At 46.3% G+C, this 23,179-nt stretch overlaps 1 protein-coding gene across 1 annotated transcript in view; it reads left to right on the plus strand.

The window, feature by feature from the left end:
* LOC119443105 (integrin alpha-PS1) overlaps window positions 1-23,179 on the plus strand; it is a 118,735-nt gene that overhangs the window by 64,056 nt on the left and 31,500 nt on the right. The window contains exons 2-6 of the mRNA XM_037708254.2: window positions 16,541-16,671; window positions 17,082-17,161; window positions 18,521-18,703; window positions 19,841-19,991; window positions 22,509-22,713. Coding sequence (XP_037564182.1) covers window positions 16,541-16,671; window positions 17,082-17,161; window positions 18,521-18,703; window positions 19,841-19,991; window positions 22,509-22,713 — 750 coding nt within the window. The remainder of the gene's footprint in view (window positions 1-16,540; window positions 16,672-17,081; window positions 17,162-18,520; window positions 18,704-19,840; window positions 19,992-22,508; window positions 22,714-23,179) is intronic.

Raw genomic sequence — 23,179 nt, forward strand, 5'->3', positions numbered from 1 at the left:
CTGCGCACCAGCTGCTCGCGTTACGTCATGGATAGTGACTATAGTTAATAGTTTATCGACAAAGAAAACTTGCATTGCGTTCTAACGGAACCTTAAGGGCTCAACCTAGTGAGTTTTTCGAACTCCCTTTTTGAGAACAAGAACGACCGCGCGAACCATGCGGGCCGGAACACTTTGAAAACCGTGACGTCACACTAACGTACCGGCAGGATGGCACGAGGTTAAAAAAAAGACAACTGCAAATGGAGTCTTGTAAGAATGATTCACAAAACTACATTAATTTAATGTTGTTCTACGTTGTCCCTTTCGGAACCTATTTTGTGAACAACCTTTATATTATTTAGACGTATACACACGTGCAGCCCGCTGTGGCCACGGCGAATGGAATTAATGAGTAATTCTAATTGTGCACCTCATATCGTTTTATTGCGATAGCAGTTATATGGACACTCTAAGCGGATTTCTGCCGTCGCCGTGAGGTTCCGTATGAAGTCCAAAGGCGATAAAATCGTCGCCGCGCGCCGTATGATGCACATACAGCGTGCAAAGGACGCGTGCTTTCACGGAGAGCGAACGCACGGCGGAGAGCAAACGCGACCGTCGCGCGAAAGGCCGTGGGGGGATGGAAGCGAGGGAGGGGCGCCGCCGTTGTGCTCCGGAACCAACTGCGCATTTAGCAACCGCCCTGCGTAAGGGGATCTGGCGATTAAATCTCGTGCGCGAGAGGAGGAAAGCAGCTTCTACTCTGCCAGCAACTGTGCACTTGTACTTTGCGTGGCTGCGCGTGGTCGCGCGCACCGTATCTTGAAAGCGATCTGCACACAGCTCCTACCTTTGTATACGCGCTGTGCTTTCGCCGCTCAGTTTCTGTTGAAGCGATAGACCGCACGAACCTACGCTCGCTGATACAGCCGCGCTTGCTCACGCCAGCGTTTTGACAGCAGTTGTCTGCGGTCATCGAGTGTGATCTTTTCATGTTTGCTTGTGCGCGCGTGACACCATGCTTGTTAATTCAGTTATAATTAAGCGAATGTATTGAAGTTTATACAGCTGATAAAACTGCTATCCTTTCTACGTATAGCTCTCTACTAATTTGCTATCGCAATTGATGCTTCGCCTTTCGGGCGAAACTGCGACTTTCTTTATTCCACGTGTGCTTTCTAGACAACGGCCGTCAAGAACGGCAGAACTCGCTTGAATGCATGGTCGAATTGGTTAGTATATTGTCTGAGTCGGTAGTTCGAGGGGGGTCTTTTTTTATTATATATTTTTACGAACGTTTGGTATGCGTCCCCCTTGAAGGAACACAGAAACCTTCCTTCCTTTTCACGTGACCACGAAACGGCCGCATGCCTGCGGAACTCGCGCGTTTCGCACTTTCCGGCCGGTGCGGGGCTGTGAAAGTTGCCTTGGGGATGACTGCAAAGCCGGCGACGGTCGTTTGCCGGTCACGATGTTCTCGAAATATGCTCCTGTTACGGGTGGGAAACGTGCGCAGTCTTTCTGGCATTGCGTGCATACCGCGCATGGCAGCGGTATATTATACAGGCTGGTTCATTGGTTGGTTTAAGGCCCTACATCCTGCGCTGCGTATCAAGGGAGAGATGCGCGTAAGAACGCTTATAGTCCGAGTTCTTCACTCGCAACTATAAAGCCGACCTGTGATCATACTATAAACACGAGGACCTCGCAACAGATTCTCCCAGGTCGCGTCTCTATTCTGAGAGACCTCGATGCTGTACGTGCCCCATCATTATACTTGCTGAAGATTTAAATAGAAAAAGGAAAAGCAACAAAGCGGCTTAAAGTAGCACTCATTCTTTAAAACCGGTTGGATCTGTTTAGTAATATCATCTTGGAAACTTTTTTCTTTACCGGTGCTTTGCAGTCGCGCAGCATGCCGAGGTCCGTGTTACCAAAAAAATTATTAGACGGAACTCTTGCTCTGCGATCACTCGGCTACCATGAAAATTATGGTAGTATACATAGATTTGCGTAATATTTTCGTAATTGTGGATTCGGACGTTCCTGTGGCGTTATTTATTACGCTTCATCTTTCTAAATTTCCAAGCAATCATAGTTTTCTCAACATAGCGAGGTATTAAGGTCTCTGCGCAGTGCAGGATCTTTGATATATATTTGCCTTTATAGCGCGATATTTTGTTGAAGACGATTAATTTGCAAAGTCACAACGCCGTGTGTAGCCAGTGAGGGCGAAGTTCAGGCAAATCCGCTTACTGCTCATCACTGCCATGCTCACTGAACCGCCATACTCTCAGCTACCGTATAGACGCTATAGCGCCACATTTCCCACTTGTGATGTTTGTAGGAAACTACGCCGAGGACTGACCGTTGCGCAGAGCTCTTCCGGAGGACGGTACAATGTTGACCGGCGATACGGTTTCGGGACGCGGACTTCAGCTTAAACGCGCTCCGCTATCTTGCACCGGCTTCGCCCCGTTGCCCCTTGGGTTAAGACAGGGCATGTCCTTATCTCGACTGCCTTCTTTCCCTTGAGAAGCCGGTGCACAAACACCACCAGAGAGCGCCGGTTGATAAGACAACTGCAGAAATGTCGAGAGACCCCGATATCCGTCGACATTGGTCAACCCTCGAAAAAAGTACGTTTAGACAGCTAGTCCGTGCATAAATGTACTATTAGGACGTCTGTAGGCAGCCTATGTGGACTTGAGGCATCACAGTTTTTGTTGACCGATTTGTATAGATCTAATACAAACAACCTGTTTGATTTCGAGCGAGAGAGATGGAGTAATAAAGGGCAAGGCAGGGAGGCTAACCAGATCCCAGTATCCGGTTTGCTACCTTGCGCTGGGGGAGGGGGAAAATATAGGATAAAAGAAGGAAAGGGAGAGAGCACAAGACATGCGTGAAGTCCAAACACGTTGAAGTGTTTTTGTAGTCGCTCGCGTGCAAGGCCTTTATGCTGGCACTCGGTGAGGCCACGTTTGAATTTCCTGTGCACGAAAAGACGATAGCTTGTGGAGCACAAGGGATGTCAGCACTGTATTCAGGAAATCCAGAACATACACATCTCACTTTGAGCAGATGTTGTGTGCTGGTTGCTTAAGAGTACACGGGTGATGTCCATAAATGATTGTAGCACATATATGACTTGTCCATCTGCAGGTACCTCATCAGCAGGCGTAGTGCATTTAGAAGTGCATTCCCCGCAGATATAACGAAGGAAATAGGTTCTTAAACAACTACTCATAACGACAAGCATCTAAGCAGTCTATTTAAATTCTGCCGATGTCTTTAGGCTGTACATACAAGTATTCATTCGTATAACGGAAAAAACGATTACGGTTATCGGGGCCGAACTCTCGAAGGTACAGTAACGAAATCACGTGCGAGACCAGTGTGCCCGGGACCATTAATGGGCACCAAATTTGCGCCTATGAAATATATGAACATTTCTTGCCGTGCTTTAACACTTTTTATCAGCGACCAGTCGCATTCATTAAAGTTTTTATTTAAGCTGTAACCACGGAAAACTTTTTGTGTTCGGGGTTGGACGCTAAGCGCCGACGAACTGCGATCACGCTGACGCTCGCACCCTCCTCTTGTACTTGAGGAGGGCGACGTCATGCGTTGTTCAAGGCGGAAGTTGCATAGAGGAGCACAACGGATTGAAGCATGGCTATCCATCTGTGCCGCATTTTTCCGAGTCACACTTGCGTTAACTCCTGAAAGTACTTTTCCCTTCCCTCCTTATTTTTCTCTCGTTGAGATTCTGAATGTATCGGTATCGGAGAAATGCGGACGCAGGATCGAGATGTGGTCGGTGCATCGGTGCAATCCTTCACAGATGTCCCGCCCCAATTGCAATCTGCTTGCAGACTGAGCCGTTGCGGAGTGGAAACGTGGAAGGCGGAGATATGTCGCCACTCAAAAGGCAGACACACGGAACAGGTCGTAGACGAGCATTCTTTGTCACAAGCTTGGAGGCCCCTCCTCGAATGACGAGACTTGTCGCCGGGTCCTGTGTTCGGGTTCATGTACCGGACTTGGCACTGCGAAGCTTGAAAGGGCGACGGACACCGTTGCGCTCGATCTGCGGCTTTGGCACCGAAGGCAATAATTAGAGAGGAAAGGCAGACAGGGTAACCAATAGTTAGTTAACGGTTTGCTGCCATGCACGGAGGTGGGGGAAAGGGGGCCAGATATAAGGGAGGAGGAGAAAAAGAGAAACAGAAAATCCGAGGACGACGAATGTGAAAGCATTAATGTGAACGCCGCTGAGCAGTCCTTCGAGTTATGAGCTCCTCGCGGGCAAGGAAGCGCGTTGAGGTGCTTGGCCAATTGGCGTTAACGCCTCCTAGATAGCACAAGGCCGATGCACTTCGATCCGTAACATCATGCTACCTTGCCCGACTGCCATAGAATAAATGGGTACGCTCTCGAGTAAGCCGCGGTGATTGTGACGTCACCGCTTTCATCACGCCGGGCTTGGAAATTGAAATTTCGGTCCAAGTAGCATGTCATAAAGGAGAGTGCATAGGCCAGCTATCTATGAGGCGCTGGTTTGGCCCAGTGGGTAAGATACTCAGCCTCTGAGCATGGGGTTGTAGGTTCGAAATTCAGTACCGCCAACCTTTTCCTTTCGAATTTATTCAGTTTTTTATATACATTAATTTCTTTATAGCGATTACCGAGGCGCAGTTAGAACGCAGGCGAGGGCTTACGCGGGCTAAGAACGCGCGGATAACGCAGACTTGCGAGAGTGACGTGGCGTCGCGGCGATGCCCTCTTCCCTCACGCAACGCCTGGCGCGCCAGCGGGGCAGCAGCTGTTCTCTTTCGCCCGCTCTGCTTCGTCGAGACGTACACGTGACGTGGCGTCGCAGCCAATGGGAATTTAGGTGCCGTTCCGCTGCTACACGCCGGCTTTTTCGCTCAATGGGCCATTTGATGCTTTCACATCAAAAGAGAGTCCGTTGGTCGCAAAAAGCACGCTAATGTTCTCACGGGCAGCAGGAAGTTTTTCATAGCTTCCTTATATACACGTGTCGCTACAATAGGGCCGGTAACGCGCAATGATTTCGAGACTTTTTGATAAAGAGTGTGTCTACATGATAACGTCCATGCAGTAGGTACTTGATGCAGCGAAGTGGATATAAAGTATGTTCAGCCGCTATTTATAACAATTGGAGTTGCACTTGTTTAATAAAAAGCTAAAAGCGCTGGATCCACCGCAGTATAAACTTTAGGAAAGCGAGTTTGATTGTGTGCAGGCCGATACATGTAGTTGCGAATTGCAAAAATATCGTGCTGTGATATACGGTGCCACGTAGTATACATATAGAAAGAATTCCCCCTGCTTCGATAGTGCTGAACGTTCAGTGCCTATAACAAGGATAAAATGACTTTGTTAATTTAAAACCGGATTGTGTACTTATGGAACGTCGTTTTTCGCTCCGTGAACTTAAATCAGCACATTTTAAATGAATTCTTTTTAACAGAACCCATTTAAAATGTGGCTCCAGTTTCTCGGTAAGTACGGCGTCCGTCATCTTTTAAACCTTTACCAGAATCGTAACCTTTAACCAAGTACTGCGAAAATAACGAGCTCGTAGTTGCTTCCGACACTCTATATAATATAGTTTTCGACTGCGTGCACAATATAAAAAATTGGAGGACGCTTAATCTGCGCCTTTAAGAGTGGAACGCGATAGTTTTCAAAGGTCCCTGAATGCTTGTCAGGCTTCCCAGCAACTGCTGCTTTCCTTTTTCTCCACCTTCGCCTCTGCGCGCCGCTATTGGGCATGGTAGAAATGCTGGAAAAGGGGTTTGTGTTTGAGCTTCCTCGTTACAGAATTATGTTTTCTCGTACATTCAAATTACAATCCCGACGCTATCATGTCTCTAGGTTGTGGTTAAGTCGTACTTTACGATTTTATTGCGATAGCAATTATATGAACACTCCAAAGCAGGTTTCTGCCGTCGCCGTCGCCGTGAGGTTCCGTATGACGTCAACGGCGATGAAATCGTCGCCGCGCTCCGGACGCTGTATGTGCGAGTGAAAGGGCGCGAGGGACGCGCGCTTTCACGGGGAGCGAACGCACGTCGGAGAGCAACCGCGCGTTCTGCGCCGTGCTCCCTGAAGGGCTGCAGAATTAAGCGTCTCTTTCCTCCTTTCCATATTGTCACGTAGTAGTGACGCTGAAGAAAACAGTCGTAAAACTGTGTATGACGAAACTGATTGTTTAGTGGGCGAACCTGTGCCCACAAAAGAAAGCTACACTCAAAGCACAACGATAGCGGCGAACACAGTCGGCGATCGTCGAAATCTCATCAGCGGCGCGACGCGTCGGCTTTTATACCTGAGTCATTGAAGGTTCCAGATTAATCCCTGATGCCCGCGTGTCTTCCAGAAAGTTCTAGACAATTCGCGTTGGTCATACAATCAGACAACATAAGCGTCGGAGAAAACAGGCAACGGAAAGAAGCATCGATAACGTTCTAGAAACTTCCGATACAGGCGCGTCCTGCGCCGAGCGATAACGTTTAACATTTGTTAGCCGGTGGAAAGCGGCCACCGGTGAAAGATAAACATGTATACGTGTCAATATATAGAGAGCAAATGCAACTTTTTCCGTCGCTCGAAAGGCTGCGGGGGGACGGGAGGGAGGGTGGAGAGGAGACGTTTAGCTGCCGCACCAAATACGTATTTATATTAAAGCGCCGCGCGCGTTCGGTGCGAACGCGGGCAAAACGCCGACGGCGTCGACAACAGTTCTGCACGTTGCTGGTGCTGCTGCATGTCCAAGTTTATACAGCTGATAAAACTACTATCCTTACTCCGTATAGCTCTCTACTAATTTGCTATCGCAATTGGTGCTTCGCCTTTCGGGTGAAACTGCGACAAATCTTTTTCTGGCGGATTTTACTTTGAGAAATTCAATTTTGTTCACTAACGTCTTGCGCCACGCGGAGGGCCTGTTTCATCAGAGAGCCAAAGCCATCCACGGTTCGGGATGATTTTCTCCGCCACCGACTCCGGCGCGCCCACGCCGACGCTGGATTTTCTGCGTCAAGGGGCCCTTAACGCTATCGATTTAAAATGTGAAATATTTCGACTGTTGCTTTGTGCAAAGCATTCCGATCGGTCAGCGGTGCGGGCCGTTCAGGATACAGATACATTGTTCGCTGAATTGTGCAATTTATTTTGGTCTATGGCGGCGGCTCGCGGTTCTAAAGAAAGCGAAGGCGAGAGGCTGTGTTGCAAGTCCGGTTGTATGCGAACGAGCACACGTATACAGCGGCGTCGCTTCGATCGGCCGTGATCCCTAGTTGGCACCCATCCATGGTCCCTGCTAGCGTGTGCGCAGGCTTTTGGCAGACGACTGGGCGTCGATCCATCGTGTGCTACACCCTGCGAAGCCGCGGCAGCACTGTCAGTTTGTCAAGGTTCTTTTCTCGAAGAGCGATTTGCGTAACTGCTTTGCGCACTGCCTTATTACAGGTTCATCAGACACCAAAGCCGGCAATTCTTTTTTGTATAAAATGGACGAACGATTGCCGGGGAGGGGGGTGGGGGATGGAAGGTCGCACGTTTTTCTCCTGTACTGTATAAGTGAGAAAAAGTCTATATTTACTGAATAAGAAAGTAGGCGAGACACAAAGATTGCGACTTAAGTCATCTCATCTTTAAATAAATGCGATTAAAGAAAAATTGGTGCAGCGAAAAAGTGCGCCTTATACATTTCTTAATATTCATGGTCATAGAGTTCGGAGGACTAACCTTCTTTATTATAATTAATTAAGGGGTCCTGAACCACCCTTCGCGGCTTGGCGACGAAACACAGTCCGCGAATAGCACGTGGACATCTCAGCCACATCTTCCAGTAGTGCGCGGCGCGTGGAGCTCGCAAGAGTCACCTTTATCTCAAACGCTCTCTCTTCAACAGACGCCTGGTCCTCACTCTTTACTGGACGCCTTATTTCGTAGTATAGGAGATTCCCATACACGGCTGCTATTGGCCAATAGCTGACATATATCAAGAAGCGTGTTTGGATCAGTGCGCTTCTTGCTACTGTTACTGTGTATATTTATCGACACAGTTTAATAAACAGGCTGAAGTAAGCGAAAATTTGTTTTCGAATTTCGATATTGATTACGTACTTCGGAAGAAGCCGACTATCGTCTGCTCACGCGCTCGGCCACGGAATTAAACTTTGGCCGCCCTGCTTATTGGTGTCGTAGCCGTCGGTTCTTACTAATTTCGACTAGATTTGGACTCTCAACTAGCCTCGAACCACGCAACCACACGCATGCTTGCGAGCGCGCGCCCCCTCCTGGCCGCTCCTGGTTAGACGCCTTGGCAGACTCGCTTCGTATTGAGCTATTGATGGCGCTTCAAAATGAGCAAGTTTGATGTGATCCGTCGGTCAAGCTGGTGCTGGACAAAGCTGCTCTGCACCACGTAGCACGGCCAGATTGGAGCATATGAGCGCGAGCGCGCACTCAAGCCTTGTCGTGCACGATGCAAACGCTGCGCATACACACTACAGTCATAGAATAAAGACCAACTTTATACGAGCTACAGTTGGCTGCGGTCTGCTACGTAGCGTGGATACCGCGGCCGCCGTGAGGGGCCGGGACGAGTCCGTTGGCTGAGCGCACTGCGGCTCGCTGAGGACAACAGCGTTTTGCGCGTCGTAGGCGCCAAAATCGGTAGTGGCGTCTACGTGAACATCCAAAATCAAATTTCAACTGCGAGCTACGGTGACGTTCAGTAGGCGGTGCGTTGTGGGCTCGTCCCGCTCTGCCGCAGCCTTCGCAGTGCAAGTCATTGAAGAAGGGGCGGAAGCACCGCGAATGGGGTGCCATCAACTCCGCTTCTGCTGAACGCATTGAAGTACTTTTTGCGGCAAAGTATTTCTGAAATAGTCTATTTTAACTTCAAATGCATTTCTCGACTTCGATAAAATGTGATTGAGGGCCCCTTTAATATACTACTCAGATATTCTATTTAATTTTTACAATATTCCTTTCTAGTTTCTTCTACTCGACGACTCATGGCTTATCCGCGTAGCGGGTTGCGCCATATCCCGTAGGATCAACCAACCAACTATAACCTGAGCGGCACGTCTCTGCAGTAGTCGTCACGCTGTCCTATACTGTCCAGTAGCTGTGCCTTGTCACTTTATGCATGTCTACTTCGCAGTCCTGTCGGTACTCGAAGGAGCTTCTCTTAAGCTGTGTTTAGGTAAGCGCCTGTTCGGCACATTGAGCATTTCTGACCGATAAATGGCTGTAAATTGAGGCACAGATAGAATATACGTATGACAAAGTGTAATCTCCGTTTCATGCAGTATTTTTGCCTGCCTGTATATACAGGATACCGTGGCCTCCGTATCCGATAAGAGAAGTTGAAGTTACGAACACAAAGCAGACGAAACTTCAACAGGACAAAGAAAAGCGCATACTACAGAACAAGCGCTTGTTCACCGATGTTCGCTTATTTCTTTCTTTAATTCTTTCCGTTTCTTCCATTATCAAACGCACATGTTAAACATACGTGTGAGTGAACCATTTTATTAGACGCTAGACTAGTTAGGATACTCCTGCGCCTTTTAAGTTGCGCTGTTTCAACTTAGTTAAGTTCGTTGAAGTATCGGAAGTTCAAACAGATCTGTAAAACAAACGTGCATAGGAGAGTCACTGGTGTAATTAGCATTAAATGTTTACGGGACGCAGGACCTGCGGAAAAAAATAATATTTCAGCCTGGGCGCACAGCCTGTTATTGAGATTACACCTGCATGTGTTAGTGGTATACATGACTAACATAGTGATGTACTGTTTTACAAGCTGCAAGTGAAAACGGGACTGAAATTGGGCTTCTTCGCGTAACGCGCATGCTTTCGACGCCGACTGTACGTTGTTGCAGCTTTGAGCCGTCCGAGGCAGATGCCGTCCAGGGCCGCAGCCTGCAGCACGGGCGAGCCGGGACGGCGCGGAGAGAGATATATGTCCGACGCGGTGACCTGGTCATCCTTGCAGAAGGGGCGATTCGCGAGCGCGTGTCTGCCCCGATTTAGCCAGCGCGCGGAATTCCGGCCCGAGCTTCTGCCGCCCCCGGGTCCAAAATAAACGCCGCCGCCCACGCGGCTATTCTGTTTATCGCTGAAGCCACAGTATAAGCCGGCGCGTCTGTGTACCAGGACCGATCGCTTGGACAAGCTTCGCTTCCCTTTCCCATTCTGCGTCTTCTCACTTGGGAAACCCGCACTCTCACATATAATACAGCGTATAGTCACCGCCTCTACAGCGAACGTCTCTACAATGAAATAACCTGTATAACGAAGGCATAATTCTGTCCCGGTTCTATTGATAGCTGTGCGGTGCGCGACCTTTACAACGAAGTGACCTGTATAACGAATGATTTCGGAGGCCCCAATCACTTCTTTATAAAGGCGTTCGACATATTATATAGTTCTAGCACCTTTGGCAGCAAAAGTTCACGACGAACCGCGCGAGCAGTTTAAGAAGTGATCTTTTCTTTTTCCGCAAGGCAGGTGTCACTAGATAATGACAGGTGTGCCGTCCACGCTACACCTGTCATTATAGTTGGGTTGCAGTGTATTATGCTGATCGATCCTGCGGGCCAAACATGCTAGAAAATTTAGTAGCTGTATTGTTTTCCACGTCACTTGCGTTACGTAAAACATTGGCAGTGGTGGCAGATTCCCTGCCCTTCCCTATTCTCTCTCCTCTCTCTTTCGTTCCCGAATTCGTCAATTATCCGCCATGACGCGCGTGCGCTTGCATGCATGATACTTTATGAAGAGGCCGGAGAACGTACCTCGCCAACATTCCGTATCTAATTTAGATAAATTTCTTAACTGGGATTACTGACGCGAAGCTGGCACCGTGGCGTGAATGCGAATGTGAGAAGAGCGTCACGAGCTGTTATTCTGGGTTGTAGGTCCCGTCTCTCTCTCTCTCTCTCTCTCTCTATATATATATATATATATATATATATATATATATATATGGGCTGGTGATGATGATAAGAAACGAGAAGAAAAGAAACCGAGGGGCCTGATTTTTTATTATAGATTTTTATTATAGAAGCCAACAAAACAATGACACGAAAGACAGCATGGCGGAAATGACTTGTAGGTCTTAATTGAATTCACGGTGTAATATATACGTATACCCTTTAGGTGAGGACACTCGCCAGACTCGATCGACCAGATAAAGAGCAAAGGCGCGTGCCGATCGGCCCGGTGACGGCAGCGGATACCTATCGGCAGTACGACGCAACTTTAACACAGAAAACATTTTATTGATTTAATCTCCCGTTGTTATAGAAACCGGCGGTTCGCGGGAAATCCGAAATGATTGAGTGACGCGCGAAAGTAGGTCACCGGGGAGAGGGCATGCGTGCGTTCCTTGTCGGCGCAAGCGCTCGCCTGCGTTCTAACTTAAGTTGCGATCGTTCCGCCGATAGGTATCCGCTGCCGTCACCGCCCCGATAGACGCGCGCCCTTGCTACTTTATCTGGTCGATCGCGTCTAGCAAGCAAGCCGAGAAGGGTTCCCACCTAAAGAGTATATATCTTACACCGTGATTGAATTAAATAAATGATAAGTAGACTGAAATGAAAGTGGATAAAAAAATAATTATGTGCGCGCGCGCCTCGGGTCGGGCTGGGTTGGGTATATTCCTGCAAACTGCACAAGTGGCAATGACCTGTACCTCCGCGTCTTTTGAATGAGAGAAATGATTCGACGTATGCGAACGGCTCTTACGAGTTACTTGACTTCCTTTGCGATAAGGTGGTGTTTATTCACGCATTAACGCGCATTTATTCAGTCTATAATTTTCCGTGGAGCTGCGGTTTTGAGAAGTCTGACTCGTCCGGGGCAATGGACTGAAGCACGTTAGCGATTTCCATGGTGTAGTTGGATCATCACTCTTCGAATGTCCAGTCATCCCTGAGCAATGACAGTGAGATATAAAAAAGAAAAAGGTATACATGCTCCTATAAGCTCACACCCAGGTTAGCGGCGTTCAATGATAGCTTTTAAGGAAGCAACGCGAGTATATTTTTTTTTTACGTAGTAGACGTGTTATCACAGTGGTTATCACTCACTTTAACACGGGTAGACGTGTTATCACTCCATGTATGACGAGCCTTTATGGCGAGCCTGTGACTAAGCTCGCGCGCTTCGATCGTTCCTCAGTCCGAGTTGACCGAGTGCGTTGCACAGGTGGGCGACAACCGTCTGACGAAATCTGCCCTCGAACACCATACTCGGACATGCGGACAGCTTCCAACTTGCCGCACCTCTTCGATTTATTTACGCGAGGGCGGAAACTCAGCGGCAGATGGTCTGTGCGTTGTTCTGACGCACGGCATAGGCGCGTCAGAGCGGAAGGCTGAGCCGGCATTTTCGGTCAGGGAACAACGGCACAGCTCAGCGCTTCCTGTTTTGACTGCGGGAACGGTTGTTCCTCTATAAAGAGAGCCATCGATCTTTGATTGTTAGCGACGCTGTAGACAGGGGCTCCGCAGCACGCCTTGTGCTCGACTCGCTAAAACAGCATTGGCCGCTCTAATGCAGTTCTGCGGGCGTTGATTTTTAGACCGAGAGGTTGCGCGGCCGGGTTTGCGAAAAAGGAACGTGCCGACTTAAGTCCGCGCCTTTGTCTCTGTTAAGACTTCTTTGTCAATGTCAACCTCGATAGCTTTTAAGGAAGCAACGCGAGTATTTTTTTTAACGTAGTAGACGTGTTATCACAGTGGTTATCACTCACTTTAACACGGGTAGACGTGTTATCACTCCATGTATGACGAGCCTTTATGGCGAGCCTGTGACTAAGCTCGCGCGCTTCGATCGTTCCTCCGAGTTGACCGAGTGCGTTGCACAGGTGGGCGACAACCGTCTGACGAAATCTGCCCTCGAACACCATACTCGGACATGCGGACAGCTTCCAACTTGCCGCACCTCTTCGATTATATATATATATATATATATATATATATATATATATATATATATGTCGAGGTTGACATTGACAAATTTATAATATATATAGTGCACCTGAGGTTGTGGGCTCCGGACCACCGTCAGTTGCACTTCGCTCCTCGAGGAGGCAGAACGTCTGTCGAGTGAGCGCCTGAACAACTCTTTGCAGTGTGGTGAACGCGGTTTATTTCATGGATCCGGCACCTCAAAGGAGGTGCGACGTAATACTTTGGCATTTCTCTTGCATTTGCGCCTGAATCGGCATCGAAATTTTTGGCTTCCTGTTCGAGTACACCTGCCCTCAACTCGGGCGCATCATATATTAGTCGCACTCCGTATTTTCAACATTGACAGAGAGAGAGAGCGAGAGATGATAAAATAAAGTTTGGGAAATGTAACAGGGTGAACCCGATTGATTATCCTGCACTGGGCAAGGGAACTAAAACAAGGAGATGAAAAAAAAATCCACATATGCCTTATGGTCAGCATTGTTCTAAGTGGCGAATGGAAAGAGCTTGTAAGTTTCTCTGCTTCTAGAAGCAGTGTATACGTACAATACCACTGTTACTAACTGACGATGAGCGAGTCAACTGTAGGTCAAGTTCGTGCGCGTGTTGGAATCTCTTGACAATGCGAACGATGGAGCACTCTTAGCCTTTACCGCGTGCAGCGCTAGATAGCCAGCGTACGTAGGGATACAATAGGTACGAGGTGCTCCGGGGTTAAGGTGTAATGGTTCCAGGGCTTACATTTGGAAATGCGGTTGTTTGCTTGAAGTCGCGGGTACAATCAGGACTCGATGGCACCAAAGGTCAGTGGGACGCCTCGCGTTGGGCGCCCACGGGAAGACGACGAATGAAGCTGCATGTGCAGGGTTATATGGGCTGGACAAATTTTGAAGTAAGGGTGGCTCAGAGTAAAATTGATTTTGAAGAACGACTGAGAAAAATGGAAGAAAGTAGATGGGGTGCAAGAGGTGTTCAGGTATTTGTACAGGCAAAACATTGACTCACAGTGGAGGAAAAGAACTAGAAAGCTTACCAGCAAATATGTGACCATGGTATGGCCAGCAACACGGCAACAAAGAACGTCAAACGCAAAGTGAGGGAAGCTGAGACGAGGTTATGGGTGGCGGCAATGGAAAATAAACCTGCCATGACTAACTACCTCAAAGGAAAAAAACGACTTCAGGAAAGAAACAATTTATTATAACTCAAAGGGAAGCTCCTTACTTTTCGAAGCGAGATCAGGATGCCTTAGAACGCGTGGTACACCAAGGACGAAGACACATGTGCTTGCTGTGGTAAGGCTAGACAAACGGTGGAACATGTTTTATTAGAATGTGAAGAAATCTACCCAGCTGCAAGTCTAGGCTCCTCTGACCTCCTTGAAGCCCTTGGGTAGAGTGTACTAGAAAGTACACTCTACCTTGGGATCAGGGATAGCAGTAGAGTGTACTAGACAATATTCTAGTACACTCTAGATAGCAGCTAGGGGCAAAGTAAACATATGTCTGCTATAGAGATTAGTAAGAGGCGGTTGGAGGTTTAGTGGCAGAAAAGTAGGGAGACCACAAACAACGGAGACATACAGAAGCACAGTTTCCAGTACTGGTGTAAAGAGGTTGATGCTTGGAATTATTTGTGTTGGTGTGTTTCTCAAAAATAAAGGTAGCACATTAGGCATAACAATAACAAGAGCTTGGTGGCGCAACCCACCGCCCCGTTTCAAAGGGGACGCTCATATCATCCATCCATCCACGTATTTGCGCTGCACGTCACTTTACTCGAGAATGCTCAGCATGCTCAGCACTGAACGAAAGTCATGCGTTCTGTGCTATGCAGCGAACACCCGTTCAGGTGTTTATGCAAGCCATATTATTGATGCGTCAGATACTGTGTGAGCAGATGTGTGTCAAATAGAATAGAAAATAAATAAATCTGACTCCGCAGTGGTTTGTCTTTTGGGCTGGTAAATTTTCCTGATGTGAAGCGTGCATTTGAAAATGCGCGTACAGTCGGCCACAAAAGTTTACGGGACGCGGGACTTGCAATCCGCAATTTGACGATTCTGCGTTTTTTTTTTTTTTTTTTTTCCGTTCACGTCATTGTGAAACCTCTGCGGTCTGTGGCGTAGCCAGGGGGTGATACACCGGACACGTGCCCCCCCCCCCCCCCCTTTCCCCCAAACATTTTTAGGGGCGAAGCTCCTTAGGGTGTGGGTCGTTCCCTCCTCTGTAGTAGTAGTAGTAGTAGTAGTAGTAGTAGTAGTAGTAGTAGTAGTAGTAGTAGTAGTAGTAGTAGTATGTAGCCAGCTGTAGTTTTATGAGGTGTTCACTGGATGGTGTTCCGGTTCCGCTTCCGCTTCCGGTTCCACTTTGCGCGCGTTCGGTGCGAACGCGGGCAAAACGCCGACGGCGTCGACAACAGTTCTGCGCGTTGCTGGTGCTGCTGCATGTCCAAGTTTATACAGCTGATAAAACTACCTTGAGTCGACCCCATGGCTGCTTCGCATACTACTCAGGGTTCCCCTACGGGAAGATGGTGTAATTTTTTTTTTCGCTACGCCACTGTCTGCGGTACAAAAGTATTACCGCATTTCACGTACTACATCTGTTGAAGGACTTTTTGTATGAAATAACTTCATTGATAACACTTAACATTCTGTCCGGTGTCTTTCAATGCATACATTAATTCCACAACATCCCACGCCCCAAAGCAATGTAAAAAAAAGGGCATAAATAAAATGTAACGTTATAATGTTGCAGCTTCTCCGCTCACAAACCTGAGATAAACAAAAAGAAAAAAAAAAGGAAAAGGAAACGAAAAAATAAAGGAGGGGGGGGGGGGTAGTTGTTACAGAAAAAAGTTTCGTAGGTGTAAATGCAGAAACGGTCATGGAAAAAGAGGGCGAGAGCAGCAAGAGGGTGGAGGAAACGTGACACTTAATTAAACCTGCTGGTTTCTTAATAATCGTAAGCGGCAGTTGCAGCGAAACGTGAAGCATTACGAAGACAGCGAGGCCGAAGAAACGAGAAGCATGGTTTCCTTTTTTTCTTCGTGGTTCGTTGTTGCCATACTTTACAGCTTCCGAAGATAAACCTCGGTCACTTATTCCGACTCACGGAACTGAAAATGGCTGTGTTGTAACAATTAATTCACCTGACGCGGCTGCCTGAACAGAACTTGCACGATGACTTTGTCCTGTGCGGTGCACTTCTCCTCGTGCATTGCGTGTATGCGGAAAAGCAAACTTCGACGGAGCGATTTGGAAGCATTGATGTCTTGCTAGGATGCTCTGGCACTTTTTTTTTTTTTTTCTTAAGTGTTTCCGGCTGTGAAGTTTGTCATGTTGTTTATTGACTGTCTTTCCGAAAGTTTTTTCTCACGGATGGCGTTCGAATGTAAGTTTTATGAGTATGGCAGGTGATTCTTAGTGCATGGTTGTCAAACGGTGCTAACATATGCTGCGTGCATTTTTTTTTTTTTTTTTTTTTTTTGCAGAGCTAATGTGTGTGGCACTTCCCTTCTCTATGCAGGATGCTGGTAGGAGCGCCTCGAGCTCAGACTAGCCAACCAGGCACGAACCGGTCCGGTGCTGTTTACCGCTGCCCCATGAGCACACGCTACGACGACTGCACACAGCTTCCTGTAGATAATGATACCACTGGTAGGTGGAAGTATATTGCCTATAAGCAACGCGACACATAAGATGGCATTGCATCCTTCAAACATAGCTGTACAGCTTTTTGAAGCCATGCTTGGTATGTCTTGATGCCTGTTTTGTGCAGTGGTGGCATTATGGAATATTTCTGTGTAGAAGCTACAGCATATAAGATTAAGTTTGCATGCATTAATTTCGAAGCTGTGATGCAGTTCATGAATAAATACTCGAAAATCTCAGAACAACTGAAAAGGCCAAAAAAAAAGTGCTAGATTTTTTGCGAATGTTTAGGGGTCTTGCCAGTTTGAAGTTTGTATCGTGTGTGCTATTGCTATTTAACTTACTTTCTTGTTGAACATTGACGTACTATACAAAACAGCGAATCTATTGGTGTTTACTTTGCCTTTTGGTTTCAGCGCCTGACAAAGAAGTGCTGAAAGACGACCAGTGGCTGGGTGTCACTGTCCACAGCCAGCGTCCTGGAGGTTCTGTTCTGGTGAGCTGTCCGACTCTCTGTGGATGACAGTCTTCTTTGTTGATTTTCACACCTTTGTTGTCATAGCTGGCGCAGACATTTTGGACTCGTAACAAGACCTTTGTCCTTGTTATTTGTGATATAAGCACCCTTCCATGCATTAAGTAGCGTTATTATGGTTAATTTTCTTGATGGGGCTCTTTCCAATTTAAATTATGCAAACTGGTTACGGTAAAACTATGGTACAAAGTTTTCAACGCTAGATCTGACATCTCAGCAGAAGCTGTATGTAGTAGCATATGCTATGACAAAATTGTATGGTGCTGAAACAAAGTGGTTGAAATAAGGATGCCTAAGAGTGTTTTCGAGTGACAGAGAAAGAGAAAATGGCTAATTATGAGAAATAGCTCCCACCAATATTGGAGCTACAACCCATAATCGAAGAATGAGATAACTCAGCCATACAATGAGAAGAAACTGAGAGCCACATCTGTTTGAAAAATGATGACAAGAAAAAAAAAATGAGGCGGGAATAAGAAAAAAATGTGGCAGGGCAAGATCGAGGAAGTTCTTAAGGCCAAGGCGCTGAGGGAAGAGTGTGTAACTGATTTAGTGACATTGGAGAAACTCTAACACAACAAACCAATGTAGGAATGCAAGTAGCTGACAGAACAACTGCGATTGTAATGCCCACTAGTGCATCAGATGTTGGATATCTTGCTTCTTGTGATCAGTCTTTAAAATCGTACTGCATTCACTTAAGCATAAGCAACTCTTTTCGATTTAGCTTCAGACGCCTTGATTGAAAGTGTTATTATTATTATTATTATTATTATTATTATTATTATTATTATTATTATATTATTATTATTATTATTATTGATATTGTTGATTGTTATTATTATTTTCATCTCATTTGCTTTGTCAATTGACTGGTGTTAGTCATGGTTTACTTAAGTTTAGAACCTGTATTTGTTTGCCACTTGCAACTTTTCACGCAGCAAAGAGAGTGTCTTTGTCTTCTGTTGACCTTGTGGTTCATAGCAGGTCCTAACAGGTTCATAGCAGGTTGGTAAGAGCATCGCACGCGTTATGCGAAGACATGGGTTCATATCCCACCTGCAGCCAGTTGATCTCTCGTTCGCTTTTATTTTCATTTATATATGTCTACATTTCTATTAAATAACCAGGTAATTCCCCCTATCTATGCTTTCTTTGTTGTCTGTTGGCTTTATGTGGTTGTGACTTACGATAACCGGCCCCCTCTATCCTTTCTTCTCGTTGATAACAGGTCCTAACACTTAAGCTAACAAATTTAACAGTGATACATTCTGATTGCATGATGACCATATTTGCTCCTGGCATTGTTTTGCTGTGTAGGCATGCGCCCATAGATATGTGAACAAGGGCGACACCTACCGGTGGGGACGAGGTATCTGCTACACGCTTAGCCAATTTCTAGACCTGCACCGGGCTTGGGAACCTTGTGAAAACCGGCCTGTTGACAAGGCACATGAGCAGTTCGGTTTCTGCCAGGCTGGAACCAGTGGTGTAATCTCAGAGGTGAGAACACTTTTTTTTTATAACAATGACTTTGCTATTATATCAGCATGTTCCATCAGTCTCCAGTTTCTCTTCAAATGCAGCATAGCATAAGATTTTCCATTCTCATTCTTATGGCAACAGTTTTCTCCCAGTGTTTGTTCTTTCCTTTCATAATGCATTAGAGAGCCATTAGGAGAACCTTTTCTGTAGACAGTTCGTTACCAAAACTCAATTTTATTGTTGTCACAGCCAATGTAGCAGTTCTTGAAAAGGGAATAAAGAAGGTCAAGGCAATAACATTTAGCAGCCGTGGCCTAGCCACAGCCGTGGCCTAATGATAGAGCGCCCGCCTCGGCTGCGGGAGGTTGTAGGTTCGATTCCCACCGCCGCCGGGCACCCAGTGGTTCAAATGGGCACAAGTGTACCTCGGTCTGGCGTTCGGCTTCCTTCAGGGATGATACGCTGGGGAAAGGAGCCTGCACCCTGAATTCCCGTCGAAACCCTTGTGAGCACAAAAAAAAAAGTTATGTTTGGGCTGCTCCTATGGCGGCCATTTCCCATGTGGTCCCTCAAATGCACCTATTGAGGTGGGGACGCCTTCGGGTTGGAGACAAACACCCCTTTCCAAGCGTTGAGGTCCCATAATGGCCGAGCACCAGACCGGGAGCGCGCTTGTACCTATTTTACCGGTAGGTGCCCGGCGGCAGCACTTGCCTCCCACAGCCACGGCGGATGCTGTTCAACAAGGCTATCTGTGGTTGGACAAGAGGCGCCCAGAGACAACTCCTGAGATCTCTTTCGAGATGTGAACCCCACACAAAAGCCAAGCACCAGGCCAGGGAACATCTCTACCCATTAGAAAAAACCAGTGGGTTCCCGGCAGCATTGAGATTTGAGCTCGGTACCTCCCTCATACGAGGCGAATGCTCTACCGCTAGGCCACCGCTGCGATGTCCTAGCGGTAGAGCACAACTAAGTCACCTGTCGACTACAACCTACAAAGAATTGCATAAAGGTCTTGTTACTCTTCATATATTAGTAATATGATTAATGACACTTCAGTAATGTCACCTGCACCCCCTCTTTTCCATAGTTCTCTATATGGGTTACCCATTAAGCAAAATCTGCAAAATTGCCGTGGTTGTGTTGTTGCAGGACTCGACCATTGTGTTGGGCGCCCCTGGTCCCTACACATGGAAGGGAACCGTCTTCACCATAACAGTGCAGCGAACACTGCGTGACTGGGCTTGGTCTGTCAGTCCCTTCCTGGACGAAGAGGCACCCGTTGAGAAGTACAGCTACCTTGGTCAGTGCTTTCTGTCATCACGTAAAGAACTTCATACTAATACACGTCATTCTGAAGGCAGCAGGCTAGAGTGTTAATGTCATAGTATGACACGATCTCACATTGCAAATTCTTGTGGTTATGCATGAGAGGTGTTCTGCTTTTTTTTTACACGTTTAATTCTGGCATGACAATACAGTTAGCTTGCAGTCATTTGGACATAATTTTTCATAATCTTGTTTAGTGAGCTCTAGAAAACTGCTCATACTGACCTTGCAAGCACCTGCTGCAAAATGGCTTGCCACTCAGCCCTTATCTCTGTGCCACACATTGATGAGCTAGCATGCGTCTCGACTTGAGGCACATATATGCAGGAAGTAATTATATGCTTCAACACTTTAGCACTGCACCTAACCCTTTCCTCCAAAGTGGACCATGTTGTAAGAGGGAAGGAGTTGTTGCTGCACTTTGAGGTTTTATAGAGTGTTCATACTCACTTGAACAGGTGCAAGGTTACTTACTTCTTTCTCTATTTATAATAAGGGAATAATCACTGTGCCATTCCGCAGTGAAACATGAAAACAATGCATGCATTGCTTTTCCCATTTTCAAGTGGTTTGTTTGAAATTGCTGTGGTTCATTCACATATGCAAAAGTTTCATGCTGGAGTGGTAATGCCATATTATGACACGATCTCACATCGCAGTTTCTGGTGGTTATGCATGAAAGGTGTTCTGGTTTGATTTGTTTCCCATCCACATCTAATTCTTACAGGGCTGAAAGTTGGGCAAATTGATTCACGTTGGTGGTGAAAAGCAGCGCGAATTGAACATAGACGGACGGAAGAAACACACAGACGAGCACTCGTCCGTGTGTTTCTTCTGTCCGTCTATATTCAATTTGCACTGCTTTTCACCATGAACCTTTCATTCTGGCGTGATAGTACAGTAAGCTTGCAGTAATTCAGACAATTTTTCATAATCTTGTTTATTTCAAACTGCTGTCATTATTTTGGATGTATTGTTGTGGTTTCATAGCATATTAAGGACAATTGATTAGACTGATCTTTTCCCTAACACCAACTTTTTTGCTGCCATGGCAAGTAGTCCCAGTTAACCCACTTCAGTGGCCAAAATGTGCTGAAAACACATGTATGTAGAGCTGTGTATTATCAACTGACTTGCGCTTGCATTGCCTTGAAGCCTTTTTGCATTATAAACCTAGTCTATATATATTATAAGAAGCTTTATTGGAGTTCATGATGCCTGCTATGACAAACCTGTTCTGGAAAATTTTTATCATACTTTTTATGTCATTGCCCTTTTTTTATTTTAAAGCTTTAGTTTTTGTTGGAAGGAGGCACAAAAAGATGCATTGTTGGCTGGTTTGTTCATGTAATAAATTATCGCTTATAGTGTATAGTTCTGTCCTATATTATATTTGACCTGCTTGATTATATCTGATTGAGGCAGTCAATGCTTTTTATGCAGCAAGTGTTTATTATTTATTAGCAAGTGTTTATTTGCTGACCTTTTATTGTGTGAGCAAGAATTTGTGGCCTCATGAAGCTCAAATCAATATGAATGGACTGTATCTGCAATGTCCTGGGATTATTGAAAGCTTTGGCTGTTGTTATGCTTTTATTGCTTGTTTTCAAACATTGAGGAGGTACCTTCCTCTGTCATGTAACCCTCTGAATGGACATTTGATTTCATTATTAGTGTCACTGTAACATATCTATTCCTTGTTTTTATTGTGTTGGTAAATTTGATAAGACCCTTCCTGTGTTGCCCTGAAAACAAAAATCACAAACCCTTTCGAGAAAATCGTGGCAAGCGAAGCTTGGCATGTGTTCCTTCGATGTTCCTCGGAACGAATTGCACTGACGAGTACCACGTTGTGCTCGAACCACAACCGGTCACACGCACTGCAACTGGCTTCGAAGTTCCTGTGACGAAACTCTCGTTGAAACCTGGTTGTCGCACCGGCGAAGTTGGCCCTAGAGTTGCCGAGGCGTGCACCGCTGTTGTCGGGTTCCTGGAGGGCAAGACGACGCTGTCACACGCGTTCTGCTTTGTTTGCCCTAAACTCAGGGTCGGCGGCTCTTTGCTCATGTTTGGCCTCAATATCACACTCTGCAACTCGGGGTCCGCAGCTCTTCGCTGGCATTTTGCCTGAGCTTCGGAAACCCTCACGCTAGAATCGGCATACTAGAATCGGACGACAAGCTTCGCTTACCCCCATTTTCTTGAAAGGGGAAGGAAGGGCTGGTGATTTTGTCTCTTTGGGTTCCACGTGTGACAAAGGTAGCTCAAGGGCGCGTTACAGGTCCCTGAACCCACAGTGGTATGTGCCATTTAGCTTGGACCCTTTCTGCAGTATCACCAGGATCGGCCCACTTTTTTTGCGTACACGGACGCTATCCAAACTTGTACCTTATAACAAGCTTCGCTTGAAAACTAGCATTCAGTTGGACTGCTTAGACGAAGTATAGACGATTGAAAGCACTTCTGAACAAGTGGGTGTCATCTTTTGCAGGCATGTCAGTAACATCGGGCAAGTTTTTCAACAACAATATGCAGTATGTGGCTGGTGCACCTCGGTCAAATGGAACAGGAAAAGTGGTGTTCTTCGGCAAGGAGAAGGGACTGTCAAACCTGCGCACGCTACTTATTCTGAATGGAGAGCAGTTTGCTTCATCCTTTGGCTACTCGCTCACATCACTGGATCTCAACAAAGATGGGTAAACAGCATGTTTTTGACAGAAGCTGTTCTGTTTCTGGTCTCCTGTTTTATTTTGTTTCTTTCTTTTTTAAATATGATTCACCCAAGCCTCCAGTCATCACTTCTTTTTCTTCATAGGCAACTGATGGTTTATTAACTGATCATGCCTTCTTGAAAGGAAACTTCAAAGCTCTCATTGTAGCGTTGTTTAATTTTATTGTTGAAAGAAACACAGTGGCATTCAACATTTTTGTGATGAAAGCTGCTGTACTAAATAAGTCAATAATTAATAATTTATTAGAAGAGAGAGTAAAAGAAAAGGAAGACATTGTTTCTTCTCACTGTTTCCACTCATTCATGCTGTTTTTCTTAACTATTTGCAGTGATACTTGTTACTTGAAGTTGGGAAACTTTAAAGCATTGTACTAGCTGCACATATCTTCTTTTGTTTACGTATCATCGAAAAGAGGGGAAATGGGGGGCCC

Source organism: Dermacentor silvarum, chromosome 2, assembly GCF_013339745.2.
Source record: "Dermacentor silvarum isolate Dsil-2018 chromosome 2, BIME_Dsil_1.4, whole genome shotgun sequence".
Classification (NCBI taxonomy): Eukaryota; Metazoa; Arthropoda; class Arachnida; order Ixodida; family Ixodidae; genus Dermacentor; species Dermacentor silvarum.